Source organism: Hydra vulgaris, chromosome 06, assembly GCF_038396675.1.
Source record: "Hydra vulgaris chromosome 06, alternate assembly HydraT2T_AEP".
Taxonomy (NCBI): domain Eukaryota; kingdom Metazoa; phylum Cnidaria; class Hydrozoa; order Anthoathecata; family Hydridae; genus Hydra; species Hydra vulgaris.
The window spans coordinates 18,850,331-18,877,313 of record NC_088925.1 but is presented as its reverse complement, the minus strand read 5'-3'; the positions used below and the strand labels follow the sequence as shown (position 1 = coordinate 18,877,313).

The 26,983-nt window shown below is 30.4% G+C and overlaps 1 protein-coding gene across 3 annotated transcripts in view; it reads right to left on the bottom strand.

Moving 5' to 3' along the window:
- Positions 1-8,773: 8,773 nt before the first annotated feature.
- The window catches only part of LOC101236651 (DNA polymerase eta), a 64,124-nt gene continuing 45,914 nt past the window's right edge, over positions 8,774-26,983 (bottom strand). For all 3 annotated transcript variants that reach the window (XM_065799452.1, XM_065799451.1, XM_065799453.1), the window contains exons 6-10: positions 26,071-26,190; positions 17,854-17,977; positions 10,694-10,759; positions 10,427-10,587; positions 8,774-10,128 (exon numbers count right to left, since the gene is read on the bottom strand). In XM_065799452.1, coding sequence (XP_065655524.1) covers positions 8,895-10,128; positions 10,427-10,587; positions 10,694-10,759; positions 17,854-17,977; positions 26,071-26,190 — 1,705 coding nt within the window. In that variant the 3' untranslated portion in view covers positions 8,774-8,894. The remainder of the gene's footprint in view (positions 10,129-10,426; positions 10,588-10,693; positions 10,760-17,853; positions 17,978-26,070; positions 26,191-26,983) is intronic.

Sequence of the window (26,983 nt, the reverse complement as noted above, 5' to 3'; positions counted from 1 at the left end):
TTAGTTATCAAGCAATCAATCAACCATCAAGCGCTGCTAGCTCTCTGAAAGAATTTAAACCAGATAAGTTTTCAAATATTTACATTGTTCTTTCCCGTGGTGTGTTGCTCCAGTAACTATCGCAGAATTTAAAAGAATGGGAAGCGTATTTCGACGCCTTTATTCGCACACAATAGCAACACAAGGAAATGAACGACTTTCTGAGTTGGCTTTAATGCACATCCACTATAATTATAACTTTGATTTAGATGTTGTTGTTTTTTTAAATTCTAATTTTCTCGGATTTAATTTTTGCAAAATTACATCCGAGAAAATTAGAATTTGTCCCCTTTTCTTTTAGACGATTAAAATTTGTTGTAATTAATTGAATACTTATCATTGAGACTAAATGTTTGTTGTTTATTTTTTTTCTTTGGTTACATTATGTTAAAAGTTGTGGGAAATTTCGTGTTTAATTATAATATTTTTATAAAGTGACGTTTAAATTTTGATTATAAAAATAGTGGGCTGCAATTTAAAGTTTGTCACCCTCTTAAAAAAAAGTTTGGTTATTACGGGCCTGGATATTAATAACTGTTTTACTTTTTATCAACAAATGCTGAAAGCTGTATAATATAAATGCTGAATGATATAAAAGCTGTATAATATAAATGTTGTATAATATAAATGCTGTATAATATAAATGCTGAAAGCTGTATAAAAATCCTTTAACAGTATAAACAAGACAAGTTCTTTTACAGGAAACAAATTGATAACTGTCGAACAATTGTAATAAAATGTAAAGCTTATGTTTTTTTACCCCCGTATTTACTAAACAATATAAGAAAGTTTTCCCCAAATTTAAAAAACAACCATAAAATCTAAAAATGTGCATAAACGATGACGAAAGGACTTTTAAAATCATCAAAGAAAAAACAAAAGCTCTACAAAATTTTGATTGTTTTTAAACTTTTTTTAAATCTAAAACCAAAATTTATTAACATGATAAAAATTACAAGAATTATTTCAAAAAAATAAAAAAGCAACCAAAAGGAAATTCTATTTGTGTTAGGAAACCCTAAAATAGTTGGACTATAATAAACGAAAGCTTCATTTAGCTTTCAACATGCTTTAAACGAATAAAAGCGCAGGTCTTGATGAATTTAGTGCAAGTGTTGTAAAAGCAGTTTATGATATTACAGAGTCACCACTTTTCATTATTTTTAATCTTTCCTTAAAAATAGAGTTTTGCCTGAACAATAAAAGTTTGCGTAAATAATTCCTATTTTCAAAAAAACGGCGATGATTCAATAGAAACTAACTACAGAATCAATACTTTTCTGTTTATCAAAACTTCTTGAGCGTGTAATGTACAATAGAATATACCTTGAAACAAATTCTATTGTATATCATAAGTAATATAAATTTAGAAAAAATGATTGCACTGAGCATATATTATTTAATTTTACTAACAGTATTTTGAAAGAATTTGATGACAAAAACTATATACACTGGAAGTGTCGAATGCATTTGGTAAATCTACTACTGTAGATTTACCAAATGCATTCGACACCGTCGATCATCAAATCTTTTTCAAATTGCAAATTGCAATAAATTGCAAAACTACGTAATTTTGAATTCGAATTCAAAATAGCTTAAGACTTATCTTCAGAATCGTAAGCAATGTGTTACATATGACTAACTAGTACACAGTTAGAAATTATGAGTTATGGTGTCTCCAAGGCTCAATACTTGGTCCTCTGCTATTTATCATATATATAAGATTTATATATATATCATATGTAAGATATATTTGAGATTATTTCGCTTCTACTGAATCAGAATAAGTTCCACTGCACTGAGTGAAACTTGCTTTTCTTATAAATTAAAGTTCGGGAAACATTGATGGTTAGGCAAATTCGAAGGCAGAAACAATCAAGTATCTTAATATAATATCATAGAAATAAACCAATTTATGAAATACCCTCATTTGCATCACTATTTTATATTTAGTGGTTTATTAAAGCTCCAATCTACGCAATAGCACATTATTTATACCTTGTTAAAGGAAAGCTGTTAATGAAATGATACATTATTCCAAATTTATACATTAACCACCCGAAGCTGTGTTAAAGTCATTTTAAAAACACAAAATACACACTTGGTATTTAAATGAAAGATTTATGGCTATGTGCCTTGCTGATAAATATTTATCTGTAAATCTATTACATAAATTAGCACTTATATTATCTCCAACAGCAAATCTAATTAGTTATATGATAGAAAAACTAAATTCTAAAAATTCATTGACAGTTAAAAAAAATTAAAAAAAATTAAAATCTAAAAATTTTTGGCCCCAAATGCTAGTTTTTCTTTGATTTGTTTAAAATTTTAACTTTAAAATCAATAAAATAGCAAGCTTAGCTTGTAAGCATTCCTTGATATAAACATCCGAGTTTAAATTTGACGATGTGACGAAAGCTCGAGATTTCAAACCGCAGCTGCATATTGCTTGCAACAAGAAAAGTTTCTTAGCATTACCATTAACTTAATGATTTATACTTGAACTTGTTGCTGACACGTCCACGAACAATTGAAGAGTAAAATTTTGGACCTCGGAGCTGTTTAAAGTCACATTTGATGTACGTTTTGGCATCCATAATTATGCAGCCATTAAATTTTGTAAGCACTTTGCCATAAAGTTTACGAGCTCGAGTTTTAGCAGTCAGTGATTGCTTCTCTAATCGGTTTGGATATTTAATAGCTCGATAAGACTTGAAATTGTTAAATTTCTTAACTTTCCTAACAAAAAACTCTGAAACTTTATAACTTTTAGTTCGTTCTCTGTTCGATAAGCTGGGATTTTGCGTGAGTGATCGTCGATTACTAATTGCTGCTTTCTTATCCTTAAATCCACTATTTCTTCCAGATCCTTCGGCTCGTTCGATAAATAGGGAGCTATTGTATTGCTTTATGACCATATAAATCATATCATTAGGGTCATTTCGGATAAAGCGAGCCATCGGATAAAGCGAGCCGGTCGCCTAAATATTGCAATTTTACGAAATCAAATTATGCTTTCGATTTATAACAATTTACTTAATATTAGTTATTCATTTTAAAGTCTATTGAATATTTTAAAAACAGTTGCTAAACAATTATTTTCGCGGTGGTATAATTATAATCATTCGAGTAGTAACAAAACGTTTTTTCGCTTTAAGACCTTATATTTTGTTTAGCTTCAATTAAGAAAAGTGAGTATTTCATATTTGACACTATTTATAGTAAATATGATTGTAATATTAGTAATATGAGAAACTATTTCAAAAAATACAGTGTTGATATGTATTTGAGCAATGATAAAGTTTTTTAATTGAATTTTCAACCTGGCTCGGTTTTGCATAACTGTTAGATAAACCGAGCCGAGGGCATTCAGGTAAACCAAGCCATTGGCTCACTTTTCCAAAAATTGCAATAATAAATAAATGTAAAAAATATTATAAATTTTTTTTCTTTTTGACCCACATGAATTGTTAATTTATTGGAATATTTTATGATATTTTTACAGAATGGTACGTTATCAACCGATCACGGCCCGAAGAAGCCAAAAATCTCAAGGAAAACAAAAATTGTCCGAGCAGGTACCGGCAATTCGAGGACAACATCGAAGTCCAAAAAAACTGCCGAGGCCTCAAAGTCATGCAGGCACAAAACTAAATTTATGGCAAAAAGGAAATATGGCTGGTGCTATGGAAGAATACAGAAAACAAGAAGAAAAACCTTAAACTGAACGGTTGTCAATACGGCTGATAGCGAGAGCGTGGAATGTGCCATATGAAACTTTGAGGAGGAGATTGTCAGGAAAAGTGAGCAAAGTGGAAAGTGCTTCTGGGAGACCCACAAATCTTTCACAACAAAGTGAAGAAGAATTAGCAGAGACTGTAAGAAAAATGGCACGAGCAGGGTTTCCTTTGTCGCGCAAAGATATTCGAGAAATTGCATATGCTTATTCTGATGCTAAAGGAATAAAAGGATTTTCAGAATCAAAAAAAATTGCCGGTTATTACTGGTTTCAGGGATTTTTGAACAGATTTCCTGATATAAGCACAAAAAAGGCAGAGAATCGTTCTGCAGCAAGAGCAATGGGTATGAACAAAACTCAGGTTATGAAATGGTTTGATTTGTATGAAGACTTAGTGCAAAGACTGGATATAAAAGACAGTCCTAGGCACATTTGGAATGTGGACGAGACAGGTGTGATGAATATTCAAAGGCAGAAGAAGCTGTGGCAATTGTTGGTGAACCTGCTTATAATCTTACTGCATTAGAAAGAGGGGAGACATCTACTGTCTTAGCAGCATTAAATGCATTTGGCGATATTATACCACCTATGATCATTCATAAAGGAAAAACTGTTGGCAAAGGCTGGAAAGATGGTGCTCCTTTTGGTGCTATTGTAAAAGCAAGTGATAGTGGCTGGATAAATAAAGACTTGTTTGTGGAATTTGGACAGTTATTTGTCAACAATTTACAACGATTAGGACTATTAAACGGTCGACCTCATCTTTTAATTATGGACAATCACTATTCACATGTGTTTAACCTTGAATTTTTAAACCTAATGAAAGCAAACAATATTCATGTATTTGCATTACCAAGCCATACTACTCATTTATCTGCAGCTTTAGCAGTATTATTTTTATTAGACTAGTCGCTGACATTTTTATATTGCTTTTGTTCTTTAAATTTTTTGCATTGTATGCATTTGAGGTTAATGTTTGCAAACTTTTAATATCAGTTTACTATATCGTAGGTAATAAAGTTAATATCAATATAGTAAATATTATTTGTAATAATACTTCCAATTTTGTAAATTTTTGTCTGAAATAAAAGCTAAATGGCTCACTTTAGAATAATCATATAAGCTATTGGCTCGCTTTACCAATAATGGTGGCTCACTTTATAAATTTGTTAATATAAAGCGAGCCTTTCCTATGTATCATATATAGTTTACTTGGCTCACTTTATATTAGTGTGGCTCACTTTACATTATATCATAGTTTAGGTATCTGTTATAGAGTTTTCTAGTACAAGAAGTATTAAGATATCTCACATAGTTATTAATACACACTGATTTTAGTTTTATTGGCTCGCTTTATCCGAAATGACCCTACTTAATCAGCTAAAGAAAATTACTAACAAAGTTTTTTTCAGGAAATTTAATCTATATTCTACAATTTAACATCAGAAAATTAAAGGTGTAACTATGCCTTACGTTAAGGAACAACTGTTGAAAAATAAAAATGCTTGAAGCCTATTTTATCGTGGAAGTAGCCAAAAATGAACCCCTAATTTAATTTCTTAATAGAACCTAACTATTAATCAAAAATTGACTATAACTGATTTATAGATTATATATAATCTTCGGTCTATTATTCACATTAAAAATTGAAACTCTGAGTAAAGAAAAATTGACATTTACTTCAATTATAGTCAAACTAAAAGATATTAAGCTCAATAAAATTTTAAAAGTAGTACTTTCAAATATTCTTTTTGCTGAAAAAATAACTATAGAAGAAACTATTTTTCGGATGATTTTTTTAAATATTCAAGTCAGCTGCCTAATATTAAGTTAAATTTGTAATAATTATTGCCCGAACAAGAGGTTTGATAGGGGACCATCTCACCTTAGGGGCCCGTTTTAGATCACTTTTCCCTCGTGACAAGTTTTAAAACCAAATTCATCGTTTCGTATTTAACGATCACATGCTTTATAATTGGTCAATCCAATCATTTTTATTAAAAAACAAAACGTTATCTAAAATTATATTAACCAAGCAACAATAACAAAAATAACTCTCAGTGTATTTTTTAAATGTTTGTAAGGGACCCTGCCTCCTCCATAAATGCAAAACTTTGGAATTTGTAATTTTGAATTGCTCGGAGAAAACTTTCATTTGCATCGATAGGGAAGATTTTTTTGGACTCGATTTGGAAAAAGTGGTAATATTTTATGTTAAGACCTAAATTTTTTTTTTAGTCATACCCGTAATATACAGTATCGGACAAAACGAGTGCAACCAAATAATGCTAATTTAGTTTCTTTATGTAAAAGTGCTGCATATTTTCAATTTAGAGAAATAACTATGTAACTGTTTAGAGACAAAGTTCTTTAAGTTTTATTCATCACAAAGTTCATTATTTAAACACGAAAATTAATAAAATAATCAAAAGTATTAAAAAAAGTTGATTTCCTTCTGGACAAAACAAGTGCAACTCGACAAAATGTTGACCAAGCTGTATTTCGCTATTAATATTTCGTGGCAAATCCTTTGTTGTCGATCACAGCCTTGCATTTTCGAGGCATAGATTCAATCAGGTGATCGATGAAACTTTGTGGAATCGCTGTCCAGGCCTTTTGGATTTGTTCAAACAGTTGATCCTTATTACCAACACCTTCACGATTAATTCTGCGTTTGAAAATCTCCCACAGGTTCTCGATAGGGTTGAGATCCGGAGACTGAGGCGGCCAATCCATCACCGATAGGTAGTTGTCTTGAAATCACTGCTTGACTACTTTTGCAGTGTGTTTCGGATCGTTGTCTTGCTGAAAAACCCATTTTATTGGCATATTCCATTCAGCATGAGGTAACATAACATTTTCAGGATATTTTTATACATAAAACGGTCCATTATTCCATCGTTTCGATGTATTGGACCCAGACCGTTAGCAGAAAAACACTCCCAGACCATTACATTACCTCCACCATGCTTCACGGTCTTATGGCAGTAACGTTAATAGAGGCGTTTTCCGGCCAGTCGACGTACACGGCAAATGTCATCGCTCCTAATGATGTTGAACTTTGATTCATCACTGAACAGGACAGTTCGCCATTTTTGCACATTCCAGTCAATATGAGATGTAGCAAACAGGAGTCTTCTGGTTTTTTCAGTGAAATCAGTGGTTTCTTTGCAGGGCGTTGAGAAAACAATCCGGCTTCAACAGCACGTTGTCTATTTGTTCGGTCCGATACAGGCAGCTCTAATTGCTTTTGTATCTCGACTGATGATATCCAGGGATCCTTCTTGACGGATCTGACGATCATAGAATCCTCTCTAGAAGTGGTGGAACGCGGTCTTCCACCTTTGTTATCTGCTACCAACTTCCCCGTAGAACGATATTTGGAACATAGTCTTGATACGGTCCTTTTTTTCACGCGATATTTATCACAAATACTTTTTTTGTGACATTCCACTTACGTAATCGCCAATAATTTTCTTTCTTAGTTCCAATCCAAGATTGTCGGGAGCCATTTTTGCACTTGAGGTCATAAAAATAATAAAAATAAATAATCACGCTTCTCAAGGCTTACCGTGTTACATTTACCTTGTGATGATACAATAATGCTCTGTGGAACACAACGTCTTGGTTGGATGTGGACTGTATTGATATATTTCACTTCTTGTATTGATGTTCTTCGATAAAACACTTTGATAAAACTCACTTCGATAAACTGTCTTGATAATACTGACTGATTGACTTCCATATACTGACTGAATTACATGTCTCTTATATAGTACAATGAACCTATGTGAACCTGTTCTGGAAGATTCTAGATGCTTCTGGAAGCTTCTGAATGTTTCTGGATACTTCTGGATGCTTCCAGATGCTTCTTCTGGAAACTTTTGGAAGCTTCTGCATGCTTTTGGATACTTCCTTTAATTATTAAAAAACTTCCGTGACGTTGACAAGGACCAGACTTAAGAAAATGAAACAAACCAAAAACGTTGCACTTGTTTTGTCCTTGCAAAATGGCACTTGTCAACGAAATTCTACCTGTGTGGTTTCACCTGTCAGCTGATTGCTCATGTCATGGTATGCTATGACTCCAGACTCCTGAACTGTTTGCTGTGGTAGTATAATTCGTTTCGTTTTTAAGACATGTAAAATTAGGAACACTTTTTAGCATTGTTCGATGTTGGTTGCAAATGTTTTGTCCAATACTGTATATTGATAGCTTAAAGAATTTTTTTTTTCGATATTTGCAGACTTGTTAACAAGGCGAAAAATAGCAAGCTAGGACCGAGGCCAAGGCCACACTTTATAAGGTAAAAGCTAAGACCAAGGCAAAAAGTTACAAGGCCAAGAGTTTTAAGATCAAGGCCTATGCCAACACTTCAAGATTAAGAGTTTCAAGGCCAAGGCCTACGCAAACATTTTCATGACCAAAGACTTCAATTTTCGCCTTAAGTTTAGGCCAACTATTAACAAAACTGTAAGTAGAAAGTGCTGTGACAATAAAACTACAATTTGTAAAAAAAGAACACGGTTTTGCGCAGAATTTAACGAAATCAATAAGAAAATATGTATTATTTTATAAGGCCAAGGCCAAAACAATCAAAACCATGGCCAAAATTTTCAAAGCCAAGACCAAGGCAAAAGCCTCAATTTTTGGCCTTAAGTTTAAGATCCTCAATTACTTATCTGATTATAAATTATTCAAAAAGATCAGTAAATTTTTAATCTTTGTTTATTTTTAATGTTATTATTTACTTGAAAAAATACTATTTATGGTCAAAATGTCGAAATATATATATATTTATATATATATATATATATATATATATATATATATATATATATATATATATATATAAATAAATAAATATATATATATATATATATACATATATACATATATACATATATACATATATATATATATATATATATATAGTTTATACCGCCAGTTGGATCTACTTTAGGCCCAAAACAGAGTTAAAAGCACACAGATAATCTTTAAATTCATAAAATTTATAAATAAAAAATACATAACTATTTATTTGATTTAGAGAAATTTTATATTGGGAATAGTAAATAACGAACTTAACGGAACCAACTCTTTCTTCAATAGTTACTTCTTACACGAAAAAAAGTTTTGAATATCTTGTTTCAACTTTTTTTTAGGAGGTTCGTTAAATTCCTTGCGCTTGTACAAATTTAAAAAATTATTTCTAAAAGAATCTTGAATTTCTTTAGCATAATGAAAATCCATATGTTCAGGAAGATTCCATGCAATAACCTGTTTTTCACATTTTTCGCAAACCATAATATCATCAACGGATACACTATTGTTTTCTTCGGTTATTCCAGATTCAGCCTTCGCAACTTGGAGAGATTTATTAGCCTGAAAACTTGTGTCAAACGTTTTCTTTCTTTCATTTTTATATGTTTCAGAATCGGAATAAATATTATTTTTAGATAAATCGTTTTTTTGAGAGGAAATTTCTTTTTGACCATGTGTTGCTTCAGATTGAACATCAGTGGCAGATTGACAAAATTTAGAAAAAAACGACAACGATTTAGTTATAGAATCGGAGTGCAAAAGATTGCTTTTTACATCGTTAGAAAAATCAGATTTTTGTTCTCGAAATAAATGATCCGTAAAGCTATTTGCGGTACTTCTCCCGTTAACAATTTTAGCTGGAGTAATGGAATCAACGTTTACTAAATCAGAGGCATTAAAAGAATCGTTTAAATTATTTTTTAAATTGAAAGAATTTGGTGCACTTTCAAAAAAACTTTTTTTTGCAGAATGTTTCAACTCATATTTTAACTGCGTTGAACCATGTTTTGATTTTTCTGAACTGAGGATCGCTTCTGCTGATTTAAGCTTTGGTTCTGATAAACCACGTTTTTGTTCAGTTAAACCGTGTATTGTGTTTGTTGAATCATGATTTAATTCCGTTAAACCATTTTGTTTACCATTATTTAAACTGTAAATATGTTCCTCAGAACATTTATCTAATATCATTTCATTTGATTTCCTTGATGTTAAAAATTTATTCCAATATTCGGATTGCTTTGTATCTTTTAACTTCACAGAGGGGGTTTTCATATTATTTATTAGAAATTGCTTTTCATCGCTTGATGGTTTATTGGACTCACTTCTATCGGCAACAGAAAAAAAGTTCGATATATTGCTTTTTAATTTATTTTTCGGTTTAACTGTAGGCAAGTTTATTTTAATAAGGTCATCAACAGCCCCAGTAAAAGCATGCGTCATGTAAGTATCAATGGATTTATTTGCAGACACCATCGTCTGAAATTTTGTAGCAGTCAAATGCAAATTAATTATAGGAGGATACCTTTAAATAATAAAACAATAGTATATGTAAGGAAAAAAGCAACAAAAAACATAACAAAAAATAACAAATAAAATATGCCTAAAATTTCAGACAAATGTTTTGTTTGTCAGTTTGGTTTGAATAAATAAGCAATTTGGAGCAAATACAAAACATAATTGATGTTTTGCGAATCCAGGAGGTTAATGAAATCATTTGCAAAATGCGAACTAGCAACGTCAGGTACAGTAAAGTATACTAAAAAGAATATTGTCTAAAAATTTTGGCATCATATGTTACAGTATATAAATATTACGTATACCAGTCAGTTTCATTAGTACTTTGATTAAATTCGGAAAGAGCACGAAATGACTCATCTGTAATATCATTTATTGTATTTTTAACTTGAGAACAGCGTCGTGATTGGCTAATTTTGAAAATGTTCACGCAACCCACAGTTATTAAAGATGCAAAGCGCTGATTCTAAAAAGTTACATAAACTTCAACCATGTTTTGACAACAAAAATTTGACTAAAAAGCATTTCATTTTTCTAAATGGAAAAAAAAAATTTTTTTTAAAATGAGTTACCAAAACTTTTTCTTTTTCCAGTCTTTCATATACTTCTTCAGATAAAGATCGCAACCATTTATAAACCTAGGTGTGTGTGTGTATACAAAACAGATTTAGATATTGTATTTTACTATAATTTTACAATAAGATCTACATTTTTTAGCAATCAGTTACAATATATATTTTTGTTTGTAATTTACATATATATATTTTTGTCTTATAACTTTTGTTTATCAGTATACTATTGTAAACTTTTTAATTTTTATTTCTGATTTTTTTAAAGTTTTAACACACTTAATCATATTTCGGTTCTTCGGTCATAATTTGGTGTTAGTAATACTTCTGTTGCTTGGTGTTAGTTTAGTGTTAAAATACCTGTTCTTTGGCGTTTTCTTTATTTGGTGTTAAAAATATACATTGTTTGTTATTAGTATCTATTGTGTGGTGTTAGTATGGTGTTAATACTATCAGTTGTTTGGTGCTAGTTTGGCCATAAAAACATTATTACCAAAATTTAACAAGGTTTATTTATATACTTTATTGGAAAAAAACTAATTATACTCTATTTTCGTGCAATTCTTCTGGAATATACATGTTTCAATGTGTAATGTAATCTTCCAATTGATAATGAGTTTGTTGTGCTATATAAATGAAACCTAAATTGATATAATTTTGCAGATTCATTAAATAATAATACACATTGTACACTTAAGACTAAATGTTTGCCAGGTCAATGTAATAGTGTATTTTCTAGCTCGATGCAAGATGCATGTACAATGTTTGCCAGGTCAATGCAAAATGCACGTACAAAATATTATTCGCTCAAATCATCCTGACATAATAATACTTAAGTTAATTTTGTAAATTCTCTTGTGCAGTACAAGAATTCAATTATGTCTATGGCAAAATTGAATGTCAAAAGTAAGAGGTTTGGTAAAATAACTTGATGCTCATTAACACAAACACACATATGTATGTGTGTATCTGCGTGTAAATTATGTTATTATAATCTGAAAAAACTTTTACAAAAAAAGAGCTAAATGTTCTTTAAAAATAAATAGTAAAAAACATATTAAACTTGTTAGTTTTACCGGTAGCTGTACTTCCTGAAAAGTCACCTATTGGCAAAACTTGAAGAAAACCCAATCAATCTTTACTGATGGACAAGCTTCAATGAGGCAGTTGAGCATTTACAAATTGTCAAGTGTTTCAGTGGACCAAGAAACTAATGACCAAAACAGTTGCAGCAAAATTGAATTTGCAAATCACAAATGAGTTATATAATATTTCATCAAACATTACTCCTGCTATTATATAACTGATTTCTAAATATGGAAAAAGAAAAACAGATACTCCGGTGAGAAAATCTTTATGCGTCCATCAAAATAAATGCAAAACTAATAAGCAGAAAGTTAAGTAAGTCAGAAAACCAAAAACGATTAAAAAAAACAGAAAAAAACGCAACAAAAACAGATAAATTCAAGTTGCAATTTAGTTTTGAGAGACATCAAAATGTCTGAAAACTTTTCTAAGAACTAATGATTTTCCAGAAGATCCTAAAAATGACATTGAATTTGATAGATATGTGGTAGTGTAAATTATGAAAAAAATATAATGAACTCTCAAATAAAAAGAAACTGTATGAAAATTTCAAAAATGATAAATCTATTATAAAAAGCTTATTGAAAAAAAAAAATGTCAGAAAAATTTCTATAAATGCAACTTTTATAGTTGATAAAAATAAAATATTTTTATAGTTAATAAAAATTTAAAAAAATTATAAATTTCTTAGGCACACATATATATTTGAAGATCTCAAAAACAGAATTAAATCAATTAAATTTAATGGTTATTACATAAAGTGTATTTGATTTTGTCATTTTTAAAGAAAAAGAGTCATTAAAGCCATTTTGTCCAACAAACGGTATATTTAAATCCTTTACTATAAGAATATATATACTATAAGAATATTTGTACTATAAGAATATATATATATATATATAAGAATATACATACTATAAGAATATATATACTTTAAGAATATTTGTATTATAAGAATATATATACTATAAGAATATATATATATACTATAAGAATATATATACTATAAGAATATAAATATATATATATATATATATATATATATATATATATATATATATATATATATATATATATATATATATATATATATATATATATATATATATATATATATATATATATATATATATATAGTATCGGACAAAACATGGTGGACAAACTCAAATTTAGAACAAAAGCTGATCAAAAACTAAAAAAAACTAGTAAAACAATTGAACATATTATTTTTTATGTAGTTTATTATGTTGTTAACAAATTTTAAAACTTTTGAACCATCCACAAAATTAAAATTCACAAAAAAGTTTTATAAAACATTTTCCCTAACAAACTACATTTTTCTTTGGACAAAACAAGGTGGACATTCAAAAAATCGATTGAAAATTCAAAAAATTTCAAAAATTAAGTTTTTATTTTCCAAAAAACTTCAAAAATTAATTTAATATTTGGTATGACTACCTTTACTTTTAATTACTGCTTTCATTCTTTGAGGCATAAACTCAATTAATGAGTCAACAATTCTCATATCAATCTCTTGCCAGGCCTTCTCAATTTGTTCAAATAATTCTTCACTGGTCTTCACATTTGCACGCTCAATCTTATTGTCAAATATTTCCTAGAAATTTTCTATGGGATTTAAGTCAGGGCTTTGTGCAGGCCACTCCATTATGGTGATGCTCTTGTCCCTGAACCATTGTTTTACAATTTTTGACGTATGTTTGGATCATTGTCCTGTTAAAAAAAATCCATTTTAGGGGCATTTCCTATTCAGCATGTGGTAACATTACATCTTCCATTATATCTTTGTAAACAAAACGGTCCCTAATCCTATTAATTTTATGAATAGAACCAGTTCCTAGTGCTGAGAAACATCCCCAAACCATAGCAGACGTTCCATGCCTAACACTCTTATTGGTATATTTACCTTGTATTCACTTTTTCTGCTTTAAACATGGAATTAGTGTTTCATTAGGTAATATATTGAATCCAAACAATGGCTTAATCTTCTACTCACAATTTTTCGAAGCAATTAATTTAGTTCATAATTATAAACTCTATGGTAATGATGTTATTGAAAAGGTGTCAAATACTCTTTCAGAAAATGAATTTGAATTAGATGATGATATTAAGCAAAAGAAATTGAATTTCATTACAAGACAACTTAGACTCTTGCGTAACAAAAGTTTCTCTATAGCTGATTATTGCTTTGCAATCGAGTCTTTTTATAACTGCAACTACCGTTCAACTTCGTGATTTTTTAGTCCTTCCAAGTAAAAGAAAGCTGCAGTCTATAATTTCTGTCACTAACATTGATCAGGTTTTACAAAAAACATTTGAAAAAGTAAAGAATAATTACCAGAAAAATGTTATTTTGATAGTTGACGAGGTAAAGATTAGACCAACAGTTGCTTATTCATGTGGAGTTTTAAAAGGGATGGCAAAAAATGATCCAGAATCCAAAGCGACCTCTATGCTATGTGTTATGATGAAATGCTTACATGGCGGACCTAGTTTAATGATTTCTGTTACTCCTATTCACAAACTAACATCATTGTATCAGTTCATTGTTGTTGAGGTCCCACCGATCTGTGCAAAATAAAGATTCAAATAATCTTCAATTGTTTTTAGACATATTTAAATGTATGAAATCAGGACATGGACCTAAACGAGTTCAGTGTTACCCATGATACCAAAAAGCCCTTGTGCAAACCACTGAAGGGTTGATAGCTATCTGCAAGTATTTGTTTACACTTGGTTTTGATTATGTTTTGCTTCGTGAGCTACAAAGTGACAGAATAGAAGGAGAATTTTCTGTTTATAGACAATCAACAGGGGCAAATGCTCTTATGGCAGCTGGTGATGTTTTCTCTGCTTTTAAAAAGCGTTTAACTTGATTTGCTGCATCATTTTTAGAATCAGTGGAAGTAGGGCAACCCAATAGAAAAGGTCACATATGCGAGGGTCCAATTAGTATTGAAGATGCAACCTCAATTGAAACATGCATTTATGATGTGAGTTTTTCTGAAACTGAAGAGAACTCTGCTGCCTATGTGGCAGGGTGGCTTGAGAAAAAATGTGAAAGTGAACTAGTTTATCCAGATGATGAACCTAAACTAACAAATGAAACTAAAGACTTTATTGAGGAAGTTTCAAGGGGATATTTGACAGTCCCACATGAGTGAACCTATCAGCTAGTTAAATATGGTTTATGCTTTGTAAAAGAAAAAAAACACAGAGCATGTTGTAGAAAAAGACTTTCTTTTTCTACAACATGCTTTTAAACATTCTTTCTGTAATGGACACATACTAAGATTTAGGTTTATCTTCAAAAAGTCTTTTTAGGCGTTTGGCAAATGTTCTCCTGCATGGAATGCAGAATTTGGATAAAGACCAAACAAAAAATGCATGTCTTTATCAGACATCAATTAAGAAGGCACGCCTAGCTGAATAATGTCATTATGATATATATATAATATTTTGTTGTTTCTTTTTTTAAGAAGTTTATTATATTAAATTCATGTTGTTTTTTTTAAAGTTTTCACTTTGTTAAAAAGTCTCTAGAGGATATAATGTTTACGTTTTTTCATAGAGGAATTTTTTTATATTGATCTTTTATGCTTTTTTAAAAAGTTTTTAATTTATTATTAATTTTTTATTAACAATAACGCAAAATTATTTTAATAATATTTCAGTAATTTGATTTTATAAAACGTTATTTTGGCCAAATTTAGTTAAATAAGAGTTTAGTGAGAAATATTGAATGGCCTTCGCTAGCGGAGTCAGGAAATCGACTTTGCCCGTGCTTCCGTATAGTAGTCCTTAATATATATATATATATATATATATATATATATATATATATATATATATATATATATATATATATATATATATATATATATATATATATACACAGGAACAATTCATACCTAAGGACGTAATTTCTAAATATTTTTTGCGCTTTAACTCTTAAAATGTGCGGTTTAATTTTTCAGAAAAAAAAGAAGAGAAAACTTTATTATAATAATGTGTATGTTTCTGTATATATATATACCGCCATAAGGTATAAGACCCCTCAAAAAATTATTTATTAAAAAAATCTTTTTAACAAAAAACCAAGTATATCCTGAGAAACAAATATATAACAAGATTTTAAATAATCCAAAATAAATTTATTAGTTGCCATGGTTACCAACGTCTGTTCACAAAAAATCCGGAATGAAAAATTGTTCTTAATTGAATACAAAATTAATCGATTTTTGACAAAAATTTTAACTAAAATGAGTGACTGGACATTGTTAACTATTTTATAACCGAAAGTGGTCCTAAATCAGCGGCTTTTCGAACTTTAGTTTTGACTGAATCCATTAGGTTGAAAAAGTAGTCTGGATCAAACTCTTTCATCTTTAATCGAATTCTATTCTTAAGGTGGTCAAGATTTTTCGCAGTAAATCCATTTCCATAAACTTTTGCTTTTAAATGTGCCCAAAAATTTTCAATTGGCCTTAACTGCGGTACATTTGGGGGGTTATCTTTAGCGTCGACAAAGTTAATACCTAAAGTGTTGTAAGTTTCTAATGTGTGTTTTGCATAATGACATCTCGCTCCGTCAGGCCAAAATAAAATTTTCATGTTTTGATGCTTGGAATTTATAAATGGAAGAAGTCTTTTTGTAATACATTCTTTAGAATAAGTTTTTGCATCCAGTGCACAGTTTTTTACAGCAAAATAAGGCGATGAATGACCAAAACAACTGATTGCAATCCAAACGAGAACTTTCTCGTCAAACTTTTTTTTGAAGTTGAATTTAATGTTAGGATCAGTTTGAGAACTATCCTTTGTATAGTAGCCAGAGTTTTGTGAACAATTTGCACCATTTACACAGAAATAAGATTCATTGTCCATGATGATTTCAAACTCATTTGATGGCTTGAAAAAAGTTTTTGAAAGTTTTAATAAGTTTTTCTTTTGTTTAATTTCTTGCTTTTCTGTTGTTTTTGGTGCATTTTTTCTTTTGGTATACTTTAGCCCATGCATACTTAATAATCTATTTACGTATGAAACTCTTATCTTATATTTTAGTGCCAATTTTCTTTGCGAAATCCCGATTCTCTCTTCTGCTCTTGCAATCATGGACTCTCTCTTTTCTGGTGTAATTTTAAAAGGTTTTCTGCCGCAACCGATTTTTCTATTCATTGGAAAATTATTTTCAGACCTTTTAATTATGTCATAAATTGTAGATTTAGCGATTCCCATTTTCTTAAAATGATCCACTGTAAATTTCTTTCCACTGTTTATGTTTTGTTTATAAAAATTTCCAATCACATTTCTAACATCGTTCTCTTTTAGATGCTCCATGTTTATTTGAATTAATTATTTAAACTCTATTTTGCCACAAAATGAAACTGTTGTTGTTGACCGATTAAATTTAAAATTTTCGAATCGAATATTCGAAATTTAGAACAATTTGTGTACATTTGAAATCAGTCCGGATTTTTTGTGAACAGACGTTATATATATATATATATATATATATATATATATATATATATATATATATATATATATATATATATATATATATATATATATATATATATGTATATATATATGTATATATATATGTATATATATATGTATATATATATGTATATATATATGTATATATATATGTATATATATATGTATATATATATATATGTATATATATATGTATATATATATATATATGTATATATATATATATATATATATATGTATATATATATATATGTATATATATATATATATGTATATATATATATATACATATATACATAAATTTAAATTATTAGTTGCATAGAAAACTCCACTGATGAAATTATTCTGAAATACATTGAAACATTTATTTTACATTTAAAATGATAAAATAGAAAAGAACCCCTTTTATTAACAAAACAATAATTTCAATAACAAGATTATTATAAAGTAAATATGATTAAGAAATAAAATAAAAAATGAATTTATAAGGAAAAACAGGAAAATATAAGGAATTGAAAATAAAAAAATCATATATTTTGCAAAACTAAAAATCTTACATCAGCTGTTGTTGATAAAGTCAATTTGCCATTAAAATTCTTACTGCAACCAACTGATTTTGGCAACTGTCTCGGCCTGACAGGTTCATAGTCAATACCACGACAAAGTCCATAAACAAGGTCACTTAAAAAAAAAAATTAGATTACAATTTTTTTCTTTTTCTTTTAGTGAACTATTAAATAAAATTAATTACAATTTTGACAAAAAAACAACAACTTTTTATGAAACTAAATGGACAAATATAAATAAACGCAGCTTCAAATTTTATCAAATTAAAATGTACTAATATGGGATATGACACTCATTTTTAATATACATGGTTGTTACCACCTTCATACTTATTTAACAAAGATATCTTTTTAAGCACTTTATGACTAGTAATTAGCTTACTAACTAGTTGATCCATCCCATTTCATAAATCTTCGATTGGGTTGATCACCCTGCATAAGACAGAAGCCAAATATTGCTTTTAGTAAAATAGCCAGCAATTGTGCTGTATGTTATGTAAATGTGTAGTATGATATATAGAGTACTATCATGCTAAAAAGTTTTGATTACCCTAGAATAAAGAATAATGACATTTTCTGAATTGTCACAACATCCATTCTTAAACAATCTTTTTTTCAGATATTTTATAACAATCATTGCCTGAGCCTAATATGCATCTCCATGCCAACAAAACTAACATATTTTTAAATACACCTGTGTATGTGTTACATCAAACACTTCTCATTATTTTTGCAACAAACAAAACTTTTGTTTTTTCTGGTAACAACGTCAAAATAGGCAAATTTAAATGCTCTCTGTCCCATTTTTTCATTTTTTGGCAATTGATAAGTGTCAACAAAAGCTTTTTACCAATATATAATAAATTTAATAATTGGTCAATAAAAAGTATCTAATTCTGCGCTCAATGCTAATTTAGTTATGTCACTTTAGCATGTATAGCTTCGCGTGTTAAAATTTTTTTTATTTTCATCATATGTTGACAGTTTTTTTCCAACAACTCAACATGAGCTCTAATGTTATTAAGAATATTTTAAATTATAATAAAAAAATTATATAAATTCTTTATTAATAACTACACAAATTTGTAGAAACTGCAAATTTGCACAAATGTTTATTAGTAAATTACTTACACTCATTTTATATATACAAATGACTTATCATTTTGATATTAATGCAACAGCTCTTATATCCATGAAATCTTTTGATAAGTTTTTATAATATATGTTTAAATTTTGATAAGATTTTATAAATATATGTATATATCAATAATGTAGCTAAAATATAGCAAGAGTAGGCAATACCTAGGGGCCCACACAGACAAGGGAGATTTGCCAGGGGCCTTTTTCTCTAAGTTACTTTAATTTTTTTCGAAAATTATGTCAAAATTGGATTTAAGTGATCAATGTCCGTAACTGTAGCCACTGTCTTAGTAGTAGTAACAATCTTGCAAAAATTAGATTACAAATTATTGACATCCATAACCATTGCCACTGTGTCTTGTTAATAAATTTTAATCAAAATTTTTGCACTTAAATTTTTATAGTTTTTGCGTATCCTGTTTGATTATTTGTAGACAGATTTTTTAAATTATAAAAAAGTAATTGTATCTAACCTCTATATAATATGGATGGTTTAAAAAAATTAAAAAATGATGAGTGGAGCATATAAAAGAAAAATTAAAAAACAAAAAGAAGAATTAAAAAAATTACCAAAACTTTTTTTTTTTTTTTTTAACATCATTGCTTCCAACAAGGCTGCAAGCAACCACTTATTAGAGTTGGAAGATACTGGAAGACAAAAGATGAAGATTGTAGAGCAAGATAACGATTGACAGACGACTTAAAAGATTGCAAATTAGATGAATCAGGAAAGCAAGATGAAGGAAGCGAATTCCAAAGAACTGATGTTCAAGGAAAAAAACTAGAGGAATAAGAGTTTTTGGAGCACTTAGGAAACAGTCATAGAAAAAGCATGAGACCTAATTGAATGATGAGTAACACGATAATGAATTTTAGTAGATGGCACAAGAGATGCTAGCTCTTTAGAGCAGTGCCCATTATAGTATTTGTAGGAAAGAAAAAGAGAAGCAACATTATGACGACGTGATAATGGTTGGAGGTTGGCTGCAAGAGCAGGTTCAACTATGTTTACAATGCATTTTTGCACCTTGTCTAAAAGAGAAAGGGAATCATTAGAAGATCTGCCCCAGATAAGGCAACAGTATTCCATACAAGACCAGATTTGAGATTTATAGAAATAGAGAATAGAATTGGGAGTAAGAGAGTGTCGAGCACGATAAAGAGATGCAACCTTAGCAGATGCTAATTTTGCAACGGATTTGATAAATGGTTTCAAAAATAGATTGAAAGTAAGAGTTAATCCTAGAAGATGAAGGGTAGATGACTCATCGAGTACATTACCGTTCATAAATATAGGGAGATCTAAACTATGGAAATAAAGTTCCCCAGCCATTGTGAACCCCAAGCTGTAGCAGAAGTGAGATCCTTTTCAAGCTCAAATGTCCTCTCCAAGCAATCGGAGAGTGTTGGCTTCTTATTAAGACAAGAATAAATGGTAGTATCATCACCGAGCAATGCTACCTTAGATGTGAGAATATCTGGAAGATCTTTAGTGTAAATTAAAGAGTTTAGGGCCAACGATTGAACCTTGAGGAACCCTTGAAGTTACAGAATTAGAAGAAGAGTGCTGTCCATCGAGGACATCTTTTATATTACGATCGGAAAGGAAGGATACAATAATCTTAAAGATGTTACCAGATACACCTTAAGAAAAAAGCCTATGGAGAAGACCAGCATGCCAGACTAACTTTTTCAAAAGCTTTTGAAATGTCAAGAGTGATAACCTTAAACTCTCCACATCTGTCTGATGCGTAATAAAACCTATCAGTTATTACTGTTAGCAAATCAGCGCTAGAACCAGAAGATCGAAATCCATATTGATGATCAGAAAGTAAGTTATTAGATTCAAGATGAAAGACTAATTGATTGTTAATTAAAGATTCAAAAACCTTGCTTATGAGAGGAAGAAGACTAATGGGACGGTAGTTAGACGAGTCAGATTCCTCTCTAGAGTTTTTAAAAATAGGGATAACAGATACTGCTTTCCAGCAGGCGAGAAAAAAAAGACTCTGATAAGCACTTGTTGAATAGTTTTTAAAGTATAGACAACAGCACCAGAGAACACTTCTGCAAGACTATAACAGGAATGTTGTGCAGACCATAAGCTGTAGAAGAGTCTAAACAGAAAATCACTTTAGATAAAGAAGCTGCAGTGATACAGATGTCAAGCAATGGATCAACCTGTTTGACGACTATTGGAATCAAGAGATGATATTGATGAAAAGTTCTTAACAAGCAATTCAGCTTTGTCTTTAGGTGAGGTGACAAAGTCTGAACCATACAAGAGAGGTGGAATTACAGATTTGCCCTTACTATTGATACTGTTAAAGATTCTCCAGAAGTCACGAGAGCCTAATTTTTGTGATGAAATACGAGAGCCTAATTTTTGTGATTAAATACGAGAGCCTAATTTTTGTGATTAAATATGAGATTTCATGACCTGAGAATAGTGGGCTTTGGCGTTAGACAAAACCTTTTTGCAATGGTTTTTAGCAATAATAAACAGATGTCTGTTTTCTAGAAAATTGTTTTGCTGATAGATATGGAAGTAACAGTTTAGATCGGAAATTGCAGCAGTACAATGTGAGGAAAACCATGGAGAAGAGTGAGGCTTGACCTGGAATTGTCAAGAGGAATTAAAAGATTCCATGCCAGCCTGAATCCACGAAGTTATGCAAGAAGCACATTTTTTTTTTTTTTTTTTTTTTTTGTTATTCACCTCCCCAAGGCCGATAAAGCCACTACAGACAAGGAGGCTACTTAATAGTGGTTATAACCCTCTCTCAACTCTATAACTCCGAAACACAAACCTTGACGAACGAGGCCGCTGCCCGGAGAAACAAGTTGAGCGCGGTACTACCAGGGACGTGGTGGGGATCGAACTTGGAACCTCTTGCTTATGAAGCGAGCGCTTTACCACTACACCACTATCGCATTTGTCAACAGGAAGACGAAAGATTTCTATCCAAGGGTAGAAGTCTTTCGTTTTGAAGAAAATCATGAAAAGAATCCCATTCAGCTTTAAGGTAGTACGATGATACCTTTAAGAGGTACGATGATAGGGGGATTCAGATAATGAAGAAGAATGAGATATTAGTTTTAGAGAGATCAAACTGTGATCAAAAGCACCTAAGGGTGAATGTGGAGAAACTGAGCACTGACTAGGATCAGAAACAAGACATAAGTCGAGTAGAGAAGGTAAATGATTCGAGTTGTCTGGAAAGTGAGTTGGAAAGTTGACTATTTGAGTTAGGGATTGAGAAAGACAAAAGTCGTGAGCTTTAATGTTTGCAGAGTCAGTGACACTAGAGCCAAGCCATTCATTGTGATGAGCATTAAAGTCACCGACAACAACAATATTGTCTGATAGATAAAGAGAGAGGGCTTGGTTAATATGATCAGAAATAACATCAAAAAGAGTGCAGCCTTGAGATGAAGGAGAGCAATATAGAACAAAGAGAAAGACAATAGAGTGAAGTGGTGCTAAACGAAAGCACATAAAAGAATAGTCTGTGGATTCAAACTTAGTTTCCCGACAAATGGGTGAATTCTTATGAATGCAAATGCCCAGGCCAAGCATGTGACTATTGGAATCTTTACGAATTAAAGGAAGATAACCATCAACACTAAGATCACAAGATAAGACAGCTGAACTCAAATTAGTCTCACAAAGAGCAAGTAGGTCTGGTGAACTTGCAAGAAATAAGACTCAACAGAAGAAAAGTTACTTCAAAGACCACAAATTTTTAGTGAATAATAGGTTTAGAGAACTCGGTGATGACGATAGTTTATTGTGTTTTATAGTTTTTGGTACTTCATTCATTTTTAAATTTGTTAAAGAACTTGATCCAAAGCATAGATAGTATTTAGTAAATTGTTTAATAGCCCAAGCAATTGCCTCATTACTATTAATAAACCCTAAGGCGTAACAAAGGGTTCCAAATGTGGCCTTGGCAATGCACACCAAAAGTACAAACAGGGACACCACCCATGTGAAACAAAGCACTATCAATACTTTGATATTTTTCAGCTGTTGATGGAATCAGCTTGTCTGGGAGCTAACACAGAGTTCGGGAAACCTGACTACTGGCCAGCCTCAGAACCATAAAACTGAGTTTAAGAACTGTACCCTCATTAGGAGATAACAGAATGAGTTGCCTAGTCATAAAAAAAGAGAAACAAGCAAAACTCATGCATTGAGCCGAGAAGATCTAGCATTCAACATCCTAAACTGGAAACAATGTATTAAAAATACATCTGCACAAACCTAATAGATGAAGAAGGGGTTTGAGGCTGGTCAACAGATAGAATCTGTTTACCCCTTAAGTCTTTGCCGAGGAGGACTTCTACAAGACAGTAGCCAGATGCATTTAACATCTACCCAAGATCAGTATTTTTATCGAGACACCATCTCTAGCTGTTACTCAACCAAGAGCCCCAAGGTAGGGGGTGTTTTAAGTTGGAGTTGGTATCTCCTAGCCTTTGCCTAAAAAGGCATATCCTACAAGGCAGCAGGACATGAAGCAGATTGTACTGGGTTACATGTTACTAGTAGCAGGATAAGATACTTGATTTCTTTTGCACAGAAAAAGAAGACAGTGTTGCAACTATGTCAACGGCAGATAACAGTAATGGAATGGTCGAGCGGGGACATGAGATGAAATGGAATTAGCATATGCTTTAGAAGAGAGTCAAGAGACAAATAGGAAAGTATTAACAGAAGTGCAAAGTGTCAATATTATTCAAACAGAAAGAGATAATGTAATTATTGCAACTGATCTTGGGCAATATCGAAATCAAAATATTTCTGATGAAAAAAAGAAATCAATAATAAATTGTTCACCCAGTAGACCAAAAGGACCATTTCCTAAAGATCCTGCCCAACAAAATAGATGTTTTAGTGAAACTTATTATTATTCTATGGCAAAATATGGTCTAATACCACGCATGTGGCTTTGCTATTCCACTTATTTGGATGCTGCATATTGTGAACCTGACTGGCTGTTCTCAAATATCAATAGCCAATGGCGTTCAGGTATAAGAGATTGGAAAAAATCACAAGTTCAATTACTTACCAATTATGATGATGTTATGAAACAGATACTAGACATGCCATCCGGTTCAATTAGATATTTAAGTTCAACAACTCAGAATGAACTAATAGAATGTTTGGAAGAAAAACTGTTAAAGGAATTGACATCTAAGATAAATGCAACACCATTTTATACTCTGATGCTGGACACAACACAAGACATTACTAAAGTGGATCAGTTAAGTATTACTATACGACATGTCCACATTATTCGGAACAATAATGAACTACCAATGTGGGATCTTCTATTTTTATTCACTGGCGAGTCAGAGATTACCTTAAAAAAGCTGAACCTGACTCGCTGGTCCGATAGATAACAGTCTTTAATAGCTGTTAAAGTTTGCTATATTGATATATTGAAAGCTTTGACTGAAATTAATCTGAAATCTAACAAAAAGGATAAGAGAGATGAGGCTATCCAAATACAAAAAAAGAGGACAACATTTAGTTTGCTTTTATCAGTATATTTTTATAAGGTGATGTGCGAAACTATTTATGCATCCAAAACACTTCAGAAGAAAGACATTGACTTAGATGAAGCTGTTCTTGTATTAAACTATGTCAGTGAAAATATTCAAGACTTTAGACAATTGTATGAACAACTGATATTTGAAGCTGAAGAACAAGCCAAAAAGCGGGGAATTGACACTAATTTTCAGGCAAAAAGATAACCACACAAAAAAAACATTTTGATGTGTTGGCCTCAGGTTATTGCGTTGATGACAAGGAACAATTATTCAAAGTTAAAGTATTTTATTTTGTTTTGGACAAAATAAATGCTCAGATTAAGCAGTGTTTTATAGGAATCCAAACAATTACAAACTGTTTTGGATTTCTTGAACCCAAAAACATTGCTAGTTTACCAGAAGTAGAGCTTTTAAAGTTTTACACCAAACTCGAAAACAAATACCCAGACATGATATCCTCTGAGTTTCAAGCTCAGTTTTTACACCCAATTTCTCAAATAAAAAAAGATTTAAATAAAAAAATGTCTATTAAAACTTTTTCAGAATTGCATCTCACAAAATACAACTGCTTAGAAAGTGAATTTTCTGAAATCTTTACTGCTTTCATGTTGTTCTTTACACTTCCAGTTAAAGTAGCCACAATTGAACGGTTTTTTAGCAAATTGAAAATTATAAAGGATTACAAAAGAAATTCTATTGGCCAAAGCAGGTTATGGAATCTTGCAGTACTAGCTATTGAACATAAAGAGGCAGCAAAACTAGATTATACAGATCTTGTCAATTGTTTTGCAAACGCAAAACCGAAAAAGAAGAACTTCTAAATAACAATATTTTAAACTTGTTACTTTTAAGTTGTAATACTTTCATGAACAACTAGCAAAAACTATTCAGCATATTAAGTCATTTATTTTTAACTTTAATTTGTTAACTTGTTCAAATATTATTGATTTTCAACAAGAAACAAATGTAAAACTACAAATAAAAAACTACAAACACAATTTTACTTTTATAAATTACATTATGCTGAGTTAGGACATGTGGATGGGGACTAGGGAGCCACCTTGGATTGTTGCCTATCTACTATAGCATATTTATGTGCGCACTAGCTCACTTTTTTTGCTTATCTAAATCGATACGGCTTTTTTAGAAAAAGAAGAAAACAAAGAATAATGAATGAAAAGATTGCTACTCCGTCCCAAACCCTTAGTCAATGTAGCAGCACTCCACTGCAAGTCAGGCTATTTGTCAGTCGATGTATGTGCTGAAGCCCCCGGTAGCAGGCTATTTCAGTATGACGTCACACTGCTCACCTAAATCAGCAGTATAAGATATAGATATATATATATATATATATATATATATATATATATATATATATATATATATATATAAATATATATATATATATATATATATATATACATATATACATATATATATATATATATGTATATATGTAGTTATATATATTTATATGCTTTTTAATCAAAAATTCAAAAGTAAACACACCCTGATTTCTTTCCAATAACTTTCTCAAGATCGTGTGAAGATATTTTTAACAAATCTGACATATATTCAACATTGAATGTTTCTGCAAGCTGCTTTCCGAGCTTACCACCAAGGCTGCGTCTGCAAATAAATAAATAAAAAGAATTTATAAAAATCAAGCCAAAGCCAAATCAACATGTTATAAAAATAAAAAGCTTTCTAAAAAGCACTTTGTATAGTTTCTTTGATTGATGTACAAAAAATTAGATAGCTCTAAATAGTGTATGATTATATCATGGGAGCACTAAAAGACAGAAAAATTATGAGCACCAAAAAACAAACTAATTTTGCTAAACCAGTAAAATACTGGAAATATCTTTTCAATTGATAATATGATATACAACTACTTTCTCTAAACTAGTTTGCTACTTTTGAGGACATGTTTCTATGTTCCAATCACCAGTTTTGAATAATATTATCTTTTAACATTAATATTTACAAAATTAATATTTACAATGAAAAAACCCTATTTATAAATCAAGGCAAATAAACTCAGAAAAATGAAATACAACATATAAAATTTTAAATATAATACACTAGTGGCCATAGGAATGGACACCCCTGTAATTTTTACCATTTTTCTAAGAAAAGTTGACATATCATGCATTTGGTATATTTAATCATTTATTTTTATATTTAAACCATGTCATCTATTATTTGGCTTAAAGGAAATCGCAAATTTTAATCGCTTATATCAATTTTAAACATAATTATGGATTATTATTGTTAATTGATGTCAAAAATGTGTCATTGCTCTGCTAATGGTTTTCTCTAGTAAAAGATAAATGTCTCATTATTTTTGTACTTTTGTAAAAATTAGTCTACTTATTGTGATGATTAATTATGTTATTAATTAATATTTTTATCCATAAAT